General features: G+C 38.8%; 1 protein-coding gene across 1 annotated transcript in view; it reads left to right on the top strand.

The window, feature by feature from the left end:
* Positions 1-15,506, top strand: part of lgr4 (leucine-rich repeat containing G protein-coupled receptor 4) — an 80,247-nt gene extending 64,741 nt beyond the window's left edge. Inside the window, 15 exon segments of the mRNA XM_067441185.1 lie at positions 1,456-1,671; positions 2,904-2,975; positions 4,204-4,226; positions 4,229-4,271; positions 4,783-4,854; positions 4,961-5,032; positions 5,293-5,361; positions 5,567-5,638; positions 6,326-6,391; positions 6,489-6,560; positions 9,994-10,065; positions 10,325-10,450; positions 10,829-10,926; positions 11,281-11,337; positions 13,036-15,506. Coding sequence (XP_067297286.1) covers positions 1,456-1,671; positions 2,904-2,975; positions 4,204-4,226; positions 4,229-4,271; positions 4,783-4,854; positions 4,961-5,032; positions 5,293-5,361; positions 5,567-5,638; positions 6,326-6,391; positions 6,489-6,560; positions 9,994-10,065; positions 10,325-10,450; positions 10,829-10,926; positions 11,281-11,337; positions 13,036-14,408 — 2,503 coding nt within the window. The 3' untranslated portion in view covers positions 14,409-15,506.
* Positions 15,507-20,123: the final 4,617 nt, after the last annotated feature.

Here is a 20,123-nt window from a genome sequence, read left to right as displayed (position 1 = left end):
AGATTGTTGCTTATCTTTCACTTGATCTTTAAACAATGTTTAATTTTATACGACAGCCCTCAAAAGTTTATGTATTAATTACTTATAATGATTGTCATCATAAATAATAAACTTTATTTTATAAAACTTTCGAAAAATAGTTAAATAAAATAAAAACATTTTGCTGTTGTACCGAAATTGGTACAGAGTACCGTCAAATTTTTGATACCCTGACATCCCTACTACAAAGTGTTCGGTTTGCAATTTTTTACTTGTAAAAACTTGTATTTTTACAAATCATCACATTAGAAGTAACATTAAAATTGGATAATAGTTTGAGCTTTGAAGTGCTGGAAAAAGTGTGAAGAACTTGAAAGCCCTTGAAACTCATTAAAAGGCTGTACACACCCTGAGATGAATAATGTTAAAAACATTAGACTACTTTCTGTAAATGCGCTGTCTATCAGTGCTCAGAGCTGATAAACGGTCCGCATAGAGCAATTTCGTTCCACTTTCTTTTGTTTGCCGCTTGATGTTTCTTATGCAACAGAAATGGCACCTCTTACCATTTGGGCAATGTGGTGATGGCACAAGTGCGACCTCTAACAAAATTAAGCCACACAGGCAGGAAAAAAAGTTGCAGTCTAGAGCACTGCCGTGGTGTATTAATCTAGGTAGTTCAGCAAGGTCTGGTAACAGAGCATTTGCAAAAGACTGTGATTTCACTTAGTTTTTGTGCTTCGTCCTGTTTCAGTGGCAAGGTTATAAAGCTTTTTTCTTGTTCTAACTAAGATCTCCACCTACGCATACCCTAGTCTTTTGTGTTTTAATTGTATAATCACAGGGCAGGGAGAATATAGCTTAGTCAGTGTCAGCCATTTATAAACAGGAAGTCACCACCCCACTGTTATTACCCATCAACCCCTTCCTCCTAGTGATTGGCTCCCATTACAATTCTCAGTGTCCTAACTTAGAAAATAGAAATAGAAAATTCTCCACATGACTTGTGGGCTATATTCATAGTCTTCTGAAGTCATATGCAACACACACACACTTGTTGATAAGTATATACATACTGAGTCAGATCTTTTAAGCATCTACAGTATTTGACACAGCACTGTTTATTTTCAGTCACAAGCCCTAAGGCCTGAAAGGTGTGGTTCCTTTTTCTCATAAAGCCATTGAAGGGGCCCCCGACTGGGGCTGGGGCTCCCACCTGGGCTGTGTGAAATGGGAGGCCAGTATAGTGAGATCATGGAAACGTCTTGTGTTTCTTTAACAGCACAGTGTGCAGAGACTGGGTGCTAACTGATGTTTTAGCACCTATGTGACAGCACACTGTTATTCCCAATATGCGCACCCTCGTGGTGGTGTATTGGTAGAAGCGGCTGTTTCAATATTAAGTAAAAGCGTTTTCAGCTCATTTATGCTCTATCCACATCAGGGTTTTTGAATTGTCATCCTATTTCTGTGCAGACGGTTGGACGCTAACCACATCACTTCAGTGCCTGAGGACAGTTTTGAGGGTCTGCAGCAGCTCAGGCACCTCTGGTTGGATGACAACAGCCTGATTGAGGTTCCCATTGGCCCCCTACAGCACCAGAGTAACCTGCAGGCCCTGACGTTGGCCCTCAACCGGATCACACACATCCCAGACAACGCCTTCGCCAACCTCTCCAGCCTGGTTGTATTGTGAGTACTGTGCAATTTCGGCCACACACACACTAGAGGAATTGTTCCTGCTTTTAACACTGATAAATTCACCTTCCCCTGTTGCCTTTTACCACACGTCAGTTAAATCCATCAATGCGCTACACTAACTGTAGTCCTAGGTGGCTCGTAAAACGCTCGTACAAATACTCTTGCACATGGTTAAGTACACACGCAGGTAAACAGCAGCGTGGATGGGCGAATTTAGAGAGCGAAAACGGGAAAGCAAAATGGACCCTTGTGTCTTGCAAAGTCAAACAGAGGCTATAGACCCTCTCTCTCTCTCTCTGTGCCTCACTTCTGGAAGCTTCTCTGTGGGTCTGATTTTCCAATTACATTCCAGCTGCTGGAAAATATTTGTCTTAGGAGTGGAGGCCAATTAATCCGTTAAGTAGACTGAACAAACACACAGACCTGTGTGGTGAAGTGCTCAGCAGAACGACTGAGGAGTTATCCGTTCAGAGAAAATGTTTGTGTTAATGTTCTGCTGAGAAGTGCATCTTTTTAATGACTGGAAAATTCGAGCAAAATAGACATCCCTTAGTCATCCCATGTCATCTGAATGGTTATAAATAGATGCATTAATTCCACTTAATTATATGAAATGTATTCTTTTACCTCTCTGGTTATATTTACTATAATCTATTATTGTATATCTGGCCCTCTTTTAAGTGCATATAGTCATTTTATCACACACAACTCACTATATAACTATAAATGTATGGTTTTCATTTTTTTAATGGAGGATCCAAAAAAATCTTAAAATGAGGGATGCGTATTATATTGGGTACCTTAATTATCAATGATATTATAGTTTTGTATGTACTATATTGGTTGATATTGGGTATTTAATTGTACATGCTCATTTCGCTTCTTTTTATATTTAGGTCACCTCTGCCATCATATATTGCTCAAAGTTAATCTTTAAAAAACATTAACACTGTTAAATGTAATAATTAGGAACATTCCAAGTAAATATCCATTTTTCATATTCTACATCGTTGTTTTGCCTAAATTCACTTTTAGCATTTAAAATTTTATTTTATTTTCGAGTATTTTATTTTCAATTTATTTAGAAAAAAGTATATAACCATAACATCAACATAATCATCAGCCTATAATTGGTATCAGCTATAATCCCAATTTAAGGCGATTGTGTAAATTAATATAATCTCTAAAGTATTGCATTTAAAATCTTTGTCCGTGTCTTTCAGGCATCTCCACAATAATCGGATTCAGGAGATTGGAAAAAACTGCTTTAATGGGCTGGACAACCTGGAGACATTGTGAGTTCCCCTTCACTTACACATGTAATCACACTTCCTGTCATTAAAGTGATTGTAATCTGCTGAAGAGGGTCTGTCATCAATAGCATCAAACTACATATTTTTACTAGACATTGTATGTGGGTACAAGTACAGTTACTCTGTGGCGTTCAGTATGATATTTATCTGCTGCTCTAGCGCCCTCTTCTGCAAGGCTCAGGATTGTTGGGAACATTGGGAGATCTCTGTAAGGATGACATTTATTCGAATACCAGTACGCAGTATAAGTAGAGAAAACACTAGACATGAAGTACATCACTGATATTTGAGCAGAGACAAAGGTGGAGTGATCCATTGAACCGAGATCCCTACACTTACTCCCGAAATGTTACGTAATGCTTTTCATTGAATAAAAAAAAAAAACATGTAATATATGACAAGTGTCAAAATAACATTTGGATTTGCAGAGGTTTATGACATTAGAAGAGCACAGTCCCTTTTTGGCACTCAAAATGTGCCAGTTGTTATTCTAAAAGCGTGTCAAATCCAATAGCTCTTTTTAAAAAGCTGCAGATGCAGTAAGTGTGCTGTCTTCTTCGCTTGAATTGAGTTCATCAGGATTTACAGTATACTGATAAAGGACAAAGGAGTCTTTTAGGACCTTCGGCTTTACCTTATTGCCTCTGTACTCTCTCTCCACTTACCACAGTTCGTTTAGCAAGCATCCACTGCGTCAGGGAGGAAGAGGCGAGGGGAAGGGGAAGGCAGATAGCCATCGCTGACTCTGCTTTATTTACTTATTCTGGCCATAATTAGGACAGGATGAGGACACGCCAACGTCCTGTGCCCCTGGGGAGGAGAGTGGGACACCGGACAGGGGCATTAGGGGGTAGAGAGGAAGTATCATGCCAGGTTGTATCGTGTGGCAGCTGAGATAAACAATAACACACTGAAGAAATCAGCAGACCGACTCTCCTGACTGGCCTCTGTAAACTGCAGAGTTGATTTCTCTCAACAGATTTTTTTTTGTTTTTGTTTTATTTTCTCCTTTTTTCAGATTGCTTAGCCAAAAATTATCTTCAGTTATAGCTGTCCTTAAACATTTTAGCTGAAACATAGATGGCCGTATGATTCTGCTTTATTAAATGTACAGGATGAAGAGCAAAAAGAGTTTTCTATAATAGTAAAGGTACTGGCTTTGCGCAAGTGTTTTGTTCACACAAGAAACATCTGCCCTTTCTCCTTTTAGGGATCTAAACTTCAACAATCTGAAGACCTTCCAGAGGCCATTCAGGCACTGCCCAAGCTGAAAGAACTGTGCGTATCTCCAAACACACACACATTCAGACACTCATTTACAGACATTCTGATCCTCTCAGCCACTTGTTTAGGAGTTAGTTTTAGACTGGTTGTTGTTATTAGATTGTTGTTAGAAAATGGGGTCTTTTTCAGAGAGGAAAAAAATCTAATTGTTTTGAAGTGTCAGGTGCTTCTTTTAGCATTTTAAAATGGTCATAAAAAGAAAAGCCTTGAAAGTAATTTCTTTAAAATCAAGAAATATTAGAATAGTTGAATAATGCACTCAAAATGAAGTGTCCCAAACAGATTTCACCTTGTCACCGTTGTGTTTTGAAATTCAGAGAATAGTTACTTGTGTCAAGCTGCCATCTAGTGTTGAGAATTAGAAGAACACAATATTGAACTGATCAGTGATGTAGCAGTTATGAATCCTGAGGGAAAATGTCTCTGAGTGCTCATCTCACAGAGCTTCTTAAAGATTTTTAGCTTAATCATTTCATAATGATTTTAATTTCTCCCCGTTTGCCAGTGGATTTCATAGCAACAGCATCGCTTCCATCCCTGAGGGTGCCTTCCGTAGGAATCCCCTGCTACGCACAATGTAAGCAAATGCTTACCCCACTGTCATGAAGCACACACACACAGTCTAAATGAAATATTGTTACGAATTTATTTTCTCTGGCTATAAACATCCATTATGTCTTCAGCCATCTTTTTGACAACCCCCTCTCCTTCGTGGGAAACACTGCTTTCCAGAACCTGTCAGACCTGCACTCTTTGTAAGCAGAAACATTATTCAATCATTGTTCTGGAACTGAATTGATGACACTCAAAATGAATGAGCATGTAACCGGCAGGTGTCTGTTTGAGTGACTGACCTGCATACTACAGTGTTTACTTGATTTTACTTGTTCATTTTTGTTTATTCAACTTTATAGGAGTTATTCATTATTATTTGTATTGCTTCAATAGAACAGAGCTTTTCTAACTAACTGATGATCACATAGTTTTAATTTCTTGAATCTGTTATGCATTTCAGAATGCTGCGTGGTGCCAGTATGATGCAGGATTTCCCCAGCCTGACTGGAACAATAACTCTAGAAAGCCTGTAAGTTTATTTTACACAGCATAAACATACACAAAGAACAGTGTCAGTTATAATAAAATCAACAGCAAACCATTTATGTAAGGTTTCCTAATATGGAAATGTCACACAGCACAGCCTTAAATGACAATAAATTACAAAAATGAAAGGCTAGTAATGTAATACGTTTAAACTAAAGTATTAATCTAAAATCTCTTGTGTTGTCCAGGACTTTAACAGGAACTAAAATCAAAGGCATCCCAGCAGACCTGTGTGAGGATCTCACTGTGCTCCGAACACTGTAAGTCATACGGTTCCATTCATACTGCTGACACAACAGCATAACACATCTGAGACACACACACACACAAGGATATTAGCACTAAATGCCATTTTGTAACCATAAACGAATATGCCACCGCACACACAAGCATGTTTTTAAGCAGTGACATACCACTCATAACAGTTCGTAACATATGTCAGTCAGATGTCTATGAGCACCCTGTGATGTGCCAGTTACAGCCTTAAGCGCTCAGTAATTAATCATCAGTCAAACGCCCCTTAACACACAAAGGTTAGCCGTCACTCAAAACACTCACACGGTCATGGAAAAGCCTTCAAGCCGGTGCTGTCATTCAAGATTCTAACATATGCTCGGCATGTCAGTCATAACCGTACACTCCCCTTTCCGCATCAGCTTCAAATATACACAGACACACTCCATCACGCACAAGCACAGTGTGCGTCAGTCAAACGTTATCCACCTCACAGGCCCGTGCGCAGTGGCCTGTCAGAGGCACAGCTGCGGGGGGACGTTTTAAAGTGATGTCTAATGACCTCCCGGAGGACGGCGAGCCAGAGGCAGGCCTGCTCCCAGACTGACTGCTGTAACACATCACACATCCTTTAGTTCCTGTCTAAACTTCATCAAAACACTGCTATTCCCCACAAGCTCAGTGTCTCAACATTTGTGTGTGTGTTCTGACAGAGATCTTTCCTATAATGACATTGAAGACCTGCCGTCCTTTCAGGGATGTGTTAGACTGCAGGACATGTAAGTTTCGTGATAGTGTTCAATTTTTCAGCACTGACGTTTGAGTTGTGTATAGGCATTGACACTTTTTTTTCTTTTTCTTTTATGTGTTCTGCAGAAGTCTACAGCATAACCAGATCCAGCAGATAGACAGAGGAACTTTCCAGGGCATGACTAGCCTTAGAGTGCTGTAAGTAATAACAATCAATGTGCCATAAAATGTTTGTATATGCAAGTGATAATATATAATCAGCAGGTCATTCTCACAAAATATTCCCAGAGAGGGAGATCAGTCTTGTATTAGTGGATCCTACATTATTATTCCACGTTTTGCACGGCTACTTGCCACATAAATAAATAAATGGGCATGAAATATTGATTTGAATTCATTGGAAGATTTCATTATGTGAAAAGAAAGAGGCTGTGGAGTGATACAATAGAAAGGCCTGAAACTAACACAGCTATATAGTTGCACTTTGTCAATTATGTAATTAAAGCACTCGTTATTAAAAAACAAAATTTGGCCACATAATACTGAAATTACCCAGTCAGAATAAAGCATTCAATAGAGTTTTATTAATGATATTCTGTGAAGTGAATAACTGTAAATGGTCTGTTAAACTATATTATTTGAAGAATTGTTTATTGTGATGATGATAATTATTATTATCATTAGGAATGTACCGATACCAGTTTTTCCAGAACTGGGTCAATACCAATACTTTCATTTTTAGAATTTGCCGACACCAATACCTGTATTTTCATTGTATTTGTTTTTTAACACCCTGTTAAAAAGTACTGTCCGGGCTTCTGTTAGTTTCGCTGTTCATTATATTGCTTTATCATATTTTATATGCCATTTAATAGCACAGGGCATGCACTGTATTTAGAGCGGCTTCAGCAGGGCTCAATGCTAAAGATTTTTTTTCTATGTGTGTTAGTGGCTCAAATGTCTCAGTGAAATATCACAATTCTCCATTACAATTTTGACACAGTACAGCAAAAACTACTAGCCTAATTAATGTAAATTGAAAACCTTATTAAAGGTAAGTAAACAGTCAGTAGGAATGATAGCAAATAATAAAATTACAAATAGCACAAATCATTTCAGTATAACAAAGATAAAAATGAAATAAACAATGCTTTTCAGGTTTTCAGTAGTTTGCAGCTACAGAATTGGAATAATCCACTGTACAGCAAATTAAATATAGATTCATCTTTTAAAGTTACAAAAGTAATTCAATCGAGCAGTAAGTGATTTTTTTTTGTCCTTTGTCCATTTTTGTTTAATTAACATTAAAAACACAGCAGCAGATTTATTAAGCTGTTGTCCTTTTTTAGACCATCTTAGACTATTATGCTGTATAGGATCCAATATACTGCTACACAGACATTTATCTGTTTTATCCATTTTATTAATTCAGTACATTCACTTCATAGACATTCTTCTCTAATATATCCATTTTGCTCTCTGTTTGCTCAGTTGTCTGTTTCTTTGGTAAAAGCACTGTACTGTACACACTGTGTGGTATCAGTTGTTAATATCGGAACATTTTAATGAGTACACAAGCGCAGTATGGGGACCGATACTGGTATTATTATTAATAATATTGTTATTATTATTATTAGTAGTAGTAGTAGTAGTAGTAGTAGTAGTAATATTAGTAGTAGTAGTAGTAGCATTAATATGAATAACAAAATACTAATAATCAGATCATTAATGTATTTAATTGCATATTGTATTTGCGTATTTACTTAAAGGGTTAGTTCACCCAAAAATGAAATTTATGTCATTAATGACCCTAATGTTGTTCCACACCCGTAAGACCTCCGTATATCTTCGGAACACAGTTTAAGATATTTTATATTTTAGTCCCAGAGCATATGCTGTCTATGCACACTATACTGTCCATGTCCAGAAAGGGAATAAAAACATAATCAAAGTAGTCCATATGTGACATCAGTTGGTTGATTAGAATCTCTTGAAGCATTGAAAATACATTTTGGTCCAAAAATATCAAAAACTACGAATATCAAAATATACGAATAAACGAACTACTTTATTCAGCATTGTCTTCTCTTCCGTGTTCCTCAAATAAAGAGTCAAATGGTCATGAATCAGTGAATCGATCAATGATTCGGATCGCCAATGTCACATGATTTCAGCAGCTTGGCAGTTTGACAATCATTGATCGAATAATTCACATTTATTCATGTGATGGTAAAGCTGAATTTTCTGCATCATTACTTCAGTCTTCAGTCTCAGATGATTGTTCAGCAATTATTCTAATATGTTGATATGTTTAATATTTTGTGGAAACCATAATTATTATTTTTTTCAGGATTCCTTGATTTTAGGATTTTTATTTTGAAAATCAAAAAAACATTGTATATGTATTTACTGTCACATTTTAAACATTTCATGCATCCTTGCTCTAGAAAAGTATTCATTTTTCATTTAGAAAAAATCTTAGACCCCAAACTTTTGAACTGTTGTGTATATTGCTTTTATAGCTGTTTTACAAAAGCAATAAGTTACGAGAGGATATACATTCCAGTATTTTTTACCTTGGTTAACCCTCTGGTCCTCTTCGGACAAAAATGACCAAAACCATTTTGATTTTTTTTTTTTTGCTTCATTGGAATGGGATGACACTTGGTGACTTTTGTTGCATTAGCTATGTGACCACACAAAAATCATGGAGATGTTTAAGTTATGTTAAAGGGTCAGGGAAAAAAATTGTCACAATTGCCTACTTTGCGGTCAAAAATGACAGACATAGAAAATGAATGAGAAATAAGCAAAAATACAAAACCTCAGGGAATATTTTGGTGATAATTAAAGACAAATTAGCCTGATCCAGAAAAAAGTGCACAGCAATTTAGGGGTGACCCTCTAAAATATCAAGAGTTAAAAATAGACCCTTTTAGCCAAAGTTAGCCAAAAGTCTCAAATAAGAGGTTAAAATCAGATCTATTATGCTGTGGTGAAATATAACTGTTAGTTTTTGTTACATTTTTATTGAATTTTGATGTGTTTATTCCTCTCTGCTCAGATTTGAATGTAGTAACATTCATGCAAAAACTGACACTTCAAATCAACATAATAAAATAAAAAAAATCTAAACTTTGACAAAAAGTAGTCTTTGAGAATATCTAAGTATAAATCCAAAATTCACAACTTAATAAAAATAAGTATTTATGTCTAAAAACACTAGAGAATTTATAAGCCACTTTATATAGAGGTATATAGGAATCTAGTGGTCACAACAGGGCATTACATCAGTTTTTCTTTTTTTACTCCCACCAGATGGAACTAATCTACTTTAAAAAAAAAGTGGATTTTGAATGCCTCGTCTCTATTTTAACATAGAATATTGTCTTAATTGAAAAAAATAAAATAAATAAATAAATATAAACATTTTGTATTATTATTTTCAATGGGGGAAAATAGCCCAAATCATGACCCCTCAACCATGGTCAAACATGAGTGTGAAATAAATAAGCAGCACATCTCCTCACAATGAACTCTCATAAGGCTCTTCCTGAAATCTGAATCTTTACCCAGAGCCATCTGTATATGTTTAGTCTGTTTATCTGTTTGTTTTCTCACTGCCCTACAGAGACCTGAGCAGAAACCGGATCAAGTTCATCCACAGAGATGCTTTTCTTTCTCTCAGTGCTCTCACCAACCTGTGAGTGTTTATCCAAAGAGGCTGCTCTCATAGTTATTCACATTCATTGCATTTCAGTGGAAAAACTGCTGGGGAATTGAAAATATAATTGTCATGATTTAATGCATCATACATTGCTCTTTAATTACTTTAAGATATTAAAAGTACTTTGATGCAGTTTCTCTACCAGACTGCCTCTGATTAAACAACAAAGCCTTACGGGGGCGTGTGTGTGTGTGTGTACATGAATATAATTGCCGTTTTTCCATCATGCCATTAGGGATCTCAGTCTGAACTCCCTAGCCAGTGTTCCTACCGCAGGACTGAGTGCACTGAACCAGCTTAAACTGACTGGAAACGTGGAACTGAGGAACGGCCTAATGTCTAAAAGTCTGCCTAAACTCAGGTAGAGCTCTTCACATCCTTACTCATAAGCTATGACTGATTACAGGTCATTAAGGTTGCTCCTGTGTCCCAATTCAGTTTGGATGAATAATGATGTGACGTCCTTACCTTCACATGTACTCTGTAATCATACTCAGAGTGTACTCAAGAAATCAGAGACCTTGAGCCTTTCTTTGATCAAAACCCAGATAATTAAGTAACTATTCAGGTCTCCCTAAACAGTCTCTCTCTCTCTCTCTCTCTCTCTCTCTCTCTCTCTCTCTCTCTCTCTCTCTCTCTCTCTCTCTCTCTCTCTCTCTCTCTCTCTCTCACTCACACTCACACTCACACTCACACTCACACTCACACTCACACACCGTGTCTGTTTTTGTCCCCACAGGTCCATTACAGTTCCCTATGCCTACCAATGTTGTGCTTTTGTGGCTTGCGACAGTGCAGTTAACCCAGCTGAGGATGATGAGCAAAGAAATGCATTTGGTATGACTTTTGGTATACAGTAAAAAACAGAATCTGTATTAATATGTACATTATTTTTAAATTTGGTGCTTTCTAGACTGAGATGTATTTTTGTCTCATGGAGATGAAAGACAACAATTCCCAGAATGCTTCGCTGCCCTACGAATGATGATATATCGCTGCACGATCATTTGAATATACTCCAGGGTTTCTACTGATACAAAGCCATATGCTAATCGCTGAAGTAACCCTTTAAGCTCAGCAGCTTGTTGCTTCTGGTGTATGTGGCCACATGTGATTGAATGAGGTGGTCTAGCTGTGTTTATGTGTGGTATTATGTTTCTCATAGTTGACATGCTTCTATATATTTGTTAGGTGGTGAGGAGGAGATGGAAAGGATTCCTCTAGTCATGCACTGCTCACCCTCACCGGGTAAATACAAAGAAGTCTCTTTTTCTCTCCTTTTGTTTAAGCCAGAAAACTCTTGGTAATGTAATGTTACAAGATGCTCACAGAATTAGTGCCATGCAACGTATTATGGAATGGGTTCCCACTCATCCGGATGAAAATTTATGGCAAATTTTCTAGCCTGTAAAATTACAGAAAATGTCAAATGTCCTGGAAAAACAATTTCTTGTCCTGGATTTTATTTTAAAACATTGAGCGTAAGCGTCAGTTCTGGCAGGCTAGGTAGTCAAGACGCTGCTAACGCTATTTGTTCTCATCAGCTGGTTCTGATGAGATGGCATCATCTGATTTGTATCAGCTTTTCACACTCCCCTCGCTGCTAATGGCTATGATATAAACAGCTCGCATCTTCAAACAGATTCAGTTCGCTCCTAAACTGCGGTTGCTAGCTCTTTGCTGCCCACCACCAACCCAGCTCCTCCATGTCGTGTATAACGTGGCATTTTACTTTGTCATCGTTGCTGCTCTGTTCATAGGGGGAATAGTTCAGCTCTCATAGCCCTAAACTGTGCGAGCGTTCCCTAATGCTGCTGCTTTCCTCTGACTCGCTGCTATTTCATGGTGCTCATGAAAGGTCAGAGGACTCCCTGAACAGTCATACCGCCAAAACATTCATTCAGAATTATCAACTTGAATTGCAATTTATTCAAAAATTCCTAAATCATTTTTATTTGTTCTTGACTTAATAGACCTGACAGAAATGTATTTAATTTTCTTAATTTTCACAAAAAAAAAATTCTTAAGCTGAAAACAAAGAGTGTATCACTGGCCCAAAACAGTTACTGTTGTTTGCAGAAAGTGTGGTGTTCAGGAATGCTAGTAGTATTGTGTTGCTATTAACTGCTCAAATGTATGCAGCAAATTGCAAGATAGAAACTCGCATGTGTTTTAAAGTCAGAATTGTGTGATATAAAAGTTTATATCACGCATTAACAATTGTGATATTTTAATTCAACAACACAACTGCGAGTTTATATCATGCAATTCTGACTTTAAATCAGAATTGCGTTATAGAAACTCGTAGTTAAACTCCGAAATTGCGTGATATAAACTCACAATTTTCTTATGAAGTCAGATTTGCATATAAACTTGCTATGGCTTGTTATAAAGTCAGAACATTTTAATATAAACTCGCAATTGTGTTATAAAGTCAAAATTGTGAATTTTGAGATTTTCTCAGAATTGTGAGATAAAAAGTCGCAATTACCTTTTTTTTTTGTTCTGTGGCGAAAACAAGCTTTCCTAGCTCTTACAAGCTAGCTTTTCCATGGTTAAGAGTTCATATTAAAAACAGTTTTTATAGTTAAGTCATGGCAATAAACTTGTACGCTTTTTAAAGAGCATTATTTGTCATGATCCATGTCTTTTATTCCTTGTCCGGCATAGTAAAATTGAAAAAGTCCTGTAAAATGATTGCTGAAAAAGAGTGGGAACCCTGGAAGTTGAAGACTGGAGTAATGATGCTGAAAATTCAGCTTTGACATCAAATTAAAATGAAAAAATATATATAACAAGATTGTAGATTGTTGTTGAACATAAGTTGTTTTGTTTTTTCTACAAACATTTTTCTCCTCAGTTAATCTATTTTTAACATTAAATATTGAGTTAGCCTCTTATGCACTAATACTTTGGATTGATGTGACTGTGGTTTCCATCTTTCAGGGGCATTTAAACCTTGTGAACACTTGTTGGGAAGCTGGATGATACGATTGACTGTGTGGTTCATCTGCCTGGTGGCGCTCCTCTTCAATTGCCTGGTCCTTGCAGCCACCTTCTCCCCACGCACCTCTCCTCTCTCCCCGGCCCGACTCCTGGTGGCTCTCCTGGCCTCCGCTAACCTGCTGACAGGGGTCTACGTGGCAGCACTGACACTCCTGGACTCTGTCACCTGGGGCTCGTTTGCCGATTACGGCGTGTGGTGGGAAACAGGTGCCGGATGTCAGGTGGTGGGCTTTCTCGCTGTGTTTTCCTCTGAGTGGGCTGTCCTTCTGCTGGCGTTAGCTGCGGTGGAGCGTTGCTTTGCTGTGAGGGCCCTGATGGGAAAGGCCGGAGCGCTGAGGTCTAGCAGTGAAAGGAGGGAAAGACGAAGAAGGTTTGGTATCGCCGCACTCCTGCTGGGATTGGTATCTGTCGCAGCTGCCTGCCTCAGTCTGTATCACGAATCAGCCATGGGTTCTCCTCTCTGCCTGCCCTTCTCTGGAGGTCCTGGACCAGGTCTGGGGTTCACAGTGGCCCTGGTGCTATTGAACACACTAGCGTACCTGCTGAGCGCGGTTGTCTACACGCGGTTGTACTGCAGACTGGGGCGTGCCCAGTTGGCTGATCCAGAGCAGGCCGGGTCTGTGAGGCACGTCGCCTGGCTCATCTTCACCAACTGCATCTTCTTCTGCCCCGTGGCGGCTTTCTCTTTCGCTCCCTTGCTGGCCGGGACCAGTAATGCAGTGGGCGGACCGGAGATGGCCAAATCCGTGACGCTCATATTCTTTCCCCTCTCTGCCTGCTTGAACCCTGTGCTGTACGTCTGCTTTAGTCCCTCCTTCAGATATGACTGGCTTCGGCTTAGAGGACGGGGGAGGGCTGGAGGTTGCGGCGGGCTGGTTGGTAAAGCGGTTACTAAAGGGACGGCGGCAGGAGGCTCGGCGCTATCCGACGACGGCGAAGGCTTGTCTAGCGATTGCGGAATGTACACAAAGCTGCACGGCGACACTCGGGGAATTTGCGAACACTGTGACGCCGCCCTCCACATCAGGACATCGTCCTCGTCCGCGTCATCCTCTTCCTCAGCCTGCAGACATTTAGTGAAGTCCCACAGCTGTCCTGCCCTGATGGCGAACGCACCCCAGTGCCTAAACTCAGAGGGGTACTGGCCCGACACCGGGACGCTTTCCGCCCAGTCGGAATACGGAGACGAGGGAGATTCGTTTGTGTCGGACAGTTCTGAGCAGGTGCAGGCTTGCGGCCGAGCTTGTTTCTGTCAGAGCCGCGGCCTCCCTTTAGTACACTACTCTTATAACATCCCCCGCATGACAGACTGAGCTCACAGCCCCGAGCACTCACACACTCACTTCCTCACAAAGTCCTCCAGGGTGTGGAGTGTCCCTGCTCCACAAGGACAGAGAACAGGGAGGGGCTGGACACGTGGCTGCAGAGCTATGGAGACACAAAAAGACCGGAAGCACTTTTCTCTCTTTTCACACTTGTGTGTGTGTGTGCGCGCGCGCGTGTGTGTGCGTGTATGTGTGTGTGTTCTAGTGAATATAGACCAAATCTATGAAAAGGGAATCTGACAATACCGAAAGACTCTCTGAGCCAAATGTTGTCAGCAAACAACATGTCTTGTTTTCTGTTTCCTGTCCCCCTCAGCCAAATTCGATTTCATTGGCACCCAGGGCTGATTGACAGTTGGATGGACACAGTGATCTTATCTTCCAGTGTCTGCCTTTCAGTTTGCAAGAGAGTAGAACTTATTTGATTATTTTCTTGGGGCATTTTTAGAAAAGAAAAATATATTTTCCCCTTTATTCTTTCAAACGTTTGTCCTTTTGATTTAAAGCAGGGATATATGTGCCATTGTTGATTGTCTTTTTTTTCTTTTTCCTTGTCGTCATCATAAAGCCTGACTGTGGCGGGGGAATCCCGTTCTATGTAGCAAAGTTCCTCCTTATACTGGAGTTCCAGTGTGCCGATGAGAATGTAATGTTCATGCTGTCTTGTATTCCCTCTCAGTTCTCTGAGTAAGGTCATGTTGGCCGTGATGTTGAAAAGCATTCATTCCTTGCATGTTTTTTTTCTTCTTGAAAGTGATCCTAAAATCAAAGTCCTCTCCTTCAGCTAACAGAGTGATCCAGTCATGCCAGTACTCTATTAACTGTTCATGAAAAGAAATCATCTTTAATTTATGTTATACAATGACATTTGGATGTCTTGACCAGAGTGCTTCCTTAATCACTAGCAATTTTCTAATAATTTATTTTAAGACATGGAAAATGCTTTGATGAATGAATGGCAAACTACACCTTTCTTTTTTATTCGGCTATCAAGTCACTACAGTAGATCATTTCTATATGTATTTTGTACACTGGTAGTGAAAAAAATGGGTTTCATGTTAGAACCATGTTATGTGGTGGTTGATAAACCAAATATATATATATATATATATATATATATATATATATATATATATATATATATATATATATATATATATATATATATATATATATACATTTTTAAATATATATAAAACTATTACATCTAAATAAATGTAAAATACAAGTGAAAATCTTTTTTGTTTTGTTTTACATTATGCAACTGAATTTAAGCATCACAACATGATAATAACATGGAAAAAGTTTGAGATTTTCTTAAGATTCAATTTAACAGTGCTATTAAATTATTCGATTTTTAAAGACTTTTGAGAATAAGATGACTTTAAACAATGATAATGTGTAAAATATAATCATTATTTGTGTAAAAAAAAAAAAGTAAGCATGTGAAATTAAATAATTAAGTTTCCCAATAAATAAATCAAATATCTTATAAATCAAAAATCTTATAAATCAAAATATCTTGATTTTGAATACAGTGCATCCCTACACAAAAGCTGATGTTACATGCTTTGTACCAATGTCTTTAATATTTCAAACCTGTCCTTATGAAAACCCTTTTTTTCCTATACACTTTACATCCATACAGTAGCATTTTGTGTTGATCAGCTGTATAATATATTTGTGTTGAAGTTGCCATTAAGCTATGTCAGGTGGGATGGACAAAGGGGACCAAAGTGTGTCTGTGTTCAGGAATATAGAACATTTCATCATCATGATTCTGCTTGTACACCTTTGTCCATGTATGTTCAGGAATTCAAGTGAAAGGAAATGTGTGTTTGTTTGCCTTAGATACTGAATGTCAACACCTTCCTTTGGTCTTCTGATATGTTTGCAAAGTGGATGCCATTTTGCCAGTCATATAAGCTCTGGCATCAACTGACAAGCCTTGCAGGTCGTAGCTACTAGAACTGACAGAATTCCAAATCGTGTGTGTGTGTGTGTGTGTGTGTGTGTGTGTGTGTGTGTGTGTGTGTGTGTGTGTGTGTGTGTGTGTGTGTGTGTGTGTGTGTGTGTGTGTGTGTGTGTGTGTGTGTGTGTGTGTGTGTGTGTGTGTGTGTGTGTGTGTGTGTGTGTGTGTGTGTGTATAGAGAGATGTCAGTATGTTGTAAATTATTTTTGTAGGACACATCTAATCAAAAATGGGATGCATTGTCTAACTGTGGAAGCTACCTCTTCAACCGTAGTGGCTGCCAATAGTGAGTAGTACATGTGGTTATATTTTCATGTTTATTTTGTTGGTATGATTGCTTGCGTTGTAAATACATCTAGTTGTATGTTCTCACTGAATGAGTCATGCGTTAGTTTGTACTGGGAGAAAATGACATGCTGTATACAGACATTTTTGTAAACCAAACTATATAAACCGATTCGCTTTAAAGACGGGAGTGCTTGTCCTTTGTTATTTGGTAGTTTGGTCCTCTTTTAGTTGATGAGTTACACATGTTGTGTTGTGCTCTTTTTATTCCAATGGAGCTGAAATTCAAGGTCCTGATCTGCTCAGCATTAGTCTCATTGATAGATTTAAAGTTTTAACCTTGCAATATTATGGCTGTCATCTTAAATGGGCTCTTTACATCACTAACTGCAGCTCCTAAAATTTAACCTTCATGTCATAACACTGAACATAAGCTTTTCAGTGACTTTCATTCAAAAATAACAGCCATCTATATTAAAATGTTTAATGTGGGCATGCATCAATTATCCTTTAACCTGTCATGACATTTAAATAACTGACAATATTGGTTATTCAGTTAATGGAGCATTAGGTTTTTATAAAGAGAGGAGAGTGTCTGCAAAACAATCGTCTATTAAACCCATGGGAATTGTCTGTTCCCTAAAAGGAAGAGAGAAAAACCATCACAGCCGGTGCTGTGGAAAACCGCCAATCAAACAGCCCGGGTTGGGGACTGTGGAACCACCAGACACTGCCAGAAGGGATAGGGAGGGATTCTTAATAAAGGGCAGTCAATTCCTCTTCTTTTTTTCTCCTTCTAATTTTCTTCTTATCAGACTCCCAATGCTTAACTGGAGGGGCGGAATAAGAAAATCTGAAGTAGACCCCCTGGAGCTCATCGTCGAGTTGCTAAAACATCTCAGTGGGAATCTTTCCTAAGGTGCCCATAATTGTACCAACCATTTACGCGTGAACGCTTCCTGCAATAAACCTTATTATAGTCACGCTGGTTAACGCTTGACAAACTGCCATCTTGCGTGATTTTGGTACATATCTGAGATGAAACGCCAATGATTGAAGATTCTGATCTGACTTACTGGCTGCGGTTTGGTGTTTGAGGAGATCTATGGTTTTCTTTGCAGACCTCACGGCATGTGTTGAATGAATAGCTTTGATTAGGCAGGGGTGAGAAGAAGTAGCCTGCCAGGATTTGTTATTACCTTAATGTTCCTGGTGATAGACTAAAACCATCCAGGCTGAGAAAAAGACTCATTACTAAGACTAATATCACCGTCAGTACTAAATATACGGCTTGTGACAGGCAATTCAACATGTAATTAGTGATTCTGACAAGAGGGAGGCCTCGTGTGCTCCGATTCTCACCAGCAGGTGGTAGTTGTGACGTCTAGGCGCCTCTAGATGGCAGTGCTGTTCAGCTGGTTTACAGAGTGGCGCGTTCTCATTTTCCGTGCTACTTCAGCTTTACATTAAACAGGATATTTTCCCCAGTTGCTGAGAGCCTCTGATCTTTCCAAATGTCCTCCTGTAACCTTCATATGCAAGTGTACACTGCATGGACCTGCTTAGCCTCTAGATTAACAGAGAAACCACCTGAGGTAGGAAAATAAAGCACACACTATTACGCATTAACGTTAGGCTTACAGGTTCAGCCTAATAAAAATTTGCATACATTTAAAAACTCAATGTCTTTACATCTCTGCCACACTCTAACTTCAAGAGTCTTGCGAATATGATCAAGATTTATGGCCTGATTTGTATTTGTATTGTCTTCAGTATTTATTGCACTATTTCCAATATATGGTAGAGTACTGCTGCAATCAATCTACCATATAAAGATGTATGACATTGCCATTTTATAAAGTATGTAGTCTCCAATAAGGTTACTATGGTGATATGAACTCTATGAACTGGTATAGCTAGCTTTACCTGTTTTTTGGTTCCATTTTCAGTTTACTTCTTTAAAAACAGTACTATACGTAATTATTCAGTGTTCATGTACTCATTTGAGTGAGATTATAGTGCAAAATGAGTAGCCTATCTCTGTTCAGAGGTCAGTGACAGATATTCCCATGAAGGATTTTAAAGGGTTAGTTCACCCAGAAATTAAAATTTGTCAATCATCTTTGATAAATAAACATTATCTTTTATTCACATATGAAGTTGATCAGCAAACAAACAGAAGCTGTTCAACTGAACCTGCTTGACGTGCGAGAGTAAACCTTCTGCGAAAGCTCGAACGTGCTGCCGAACACACGAGAATGAACCTCATTGGTTCTCGCACGTCAAGCGAACATGCTTGAGTCTCCATTTATGTGTGCGTTTATGAATGATTTTGGACTAAACCGCTCAATTCATATTAGTTTTACAATCTCTTTATTAGCTGTGTCAGTTGAGACAAAGCTCTTAGATTGAATCAAAAAGATTTTCATTTGGGTTCCGGAGATGAGGGAAAGTCTTACAGGTTTGGAACTAATGACAGAATTTTCCTTTTGGGTAATCTCTTTAATGTTTTGCGCATAATCTTTTTGTCAGATATATCTTGCCATTATAGGGCTGTGCATGATTTCTGGAGTACTCATAATATATAGCCTGACAAGCCAGACCCACATCAAGATGTTTGGTCTGGAAACTCACCATTGACAGCTCAATCAGAGGGGCGGGATAAACGGCTTTCTTTCAGACTCCCTCTGGATGCAATTGGATAGCGCTACAACCAACCAGAGCAATGAAGGTAAAGCGGAGCTCGTTGACAGATTAAACTTTCACGGTATCCGGTCGGCAAAACTCAGAACACATCTTCCCTTCTTAAGAATGATTTCAGTGATGGTCTTTATTCTTTTCTCAAAGAAAAGCTAAACTCCAAGTCTTCCAGAGTCACGGCCAAAGCCGATTCGAAAGACCACCGTTTGCCAGCTTCTTTATTTTAAAGTAGCACGCAACTCTGCCGTCATTATGTTAAGCCCCGCCCACTGACTATATACATGATGTGATTGGCCTGACCAGAGTTTGGGTTTTACAGCTCAGAAGTGTATTGAGAGTTGCTAGACGACACTTGCGGCAGATTAGATTTTCTGCCGTTAGGGTGCATCTAGATTTCTAGGCTACGTAATAAAAAAAATTCTGACTGGCATTTTGGGCAGCTCCTAAGGTCTGATTGGTTAGCACAATGACAGAATGCCTTCCAGAGGGGTGAAATAAAGGCTGGGTCCAAAATCACATACTCTGAAAGACTTTTTTGAATAAATAACTACTTCACGACCACAAAAAAAAGTTCTATATAGTATGAATGTGTATAAATGTAGTCCTGACGTACTGCATGCACCATGTTGTCATTCATCACATGACCTACCAGTATCAGTTAGTTACATTGCAATCCTCTCCTTTGGCCTCATGGGATATTAAAGTGTCCATCGTATACACACTTCAGAAGTAGGTACTTTTTGCCT

The sequence above is a fragment of the Pseudorasbora parva genome, chromosome 1, assembly GCF_024679245.1.
Source record: "Pseudorasbora parva isolate DD20220531a chromosome 1, ASM2467924v1, whole genome shotgun sequence".
Classification (NCBI taxonomy): Eukaryota; Metazoa; Chordata; class Actinopteri; order Cypriniformes; family Gobionidae; genus Pseudorasbora; species Pseudorasbora parva.
Note: the sequence above shows the minus strand (reverse complement) of the source record. Positions and strands in the feature narration are given on the sequence as shown.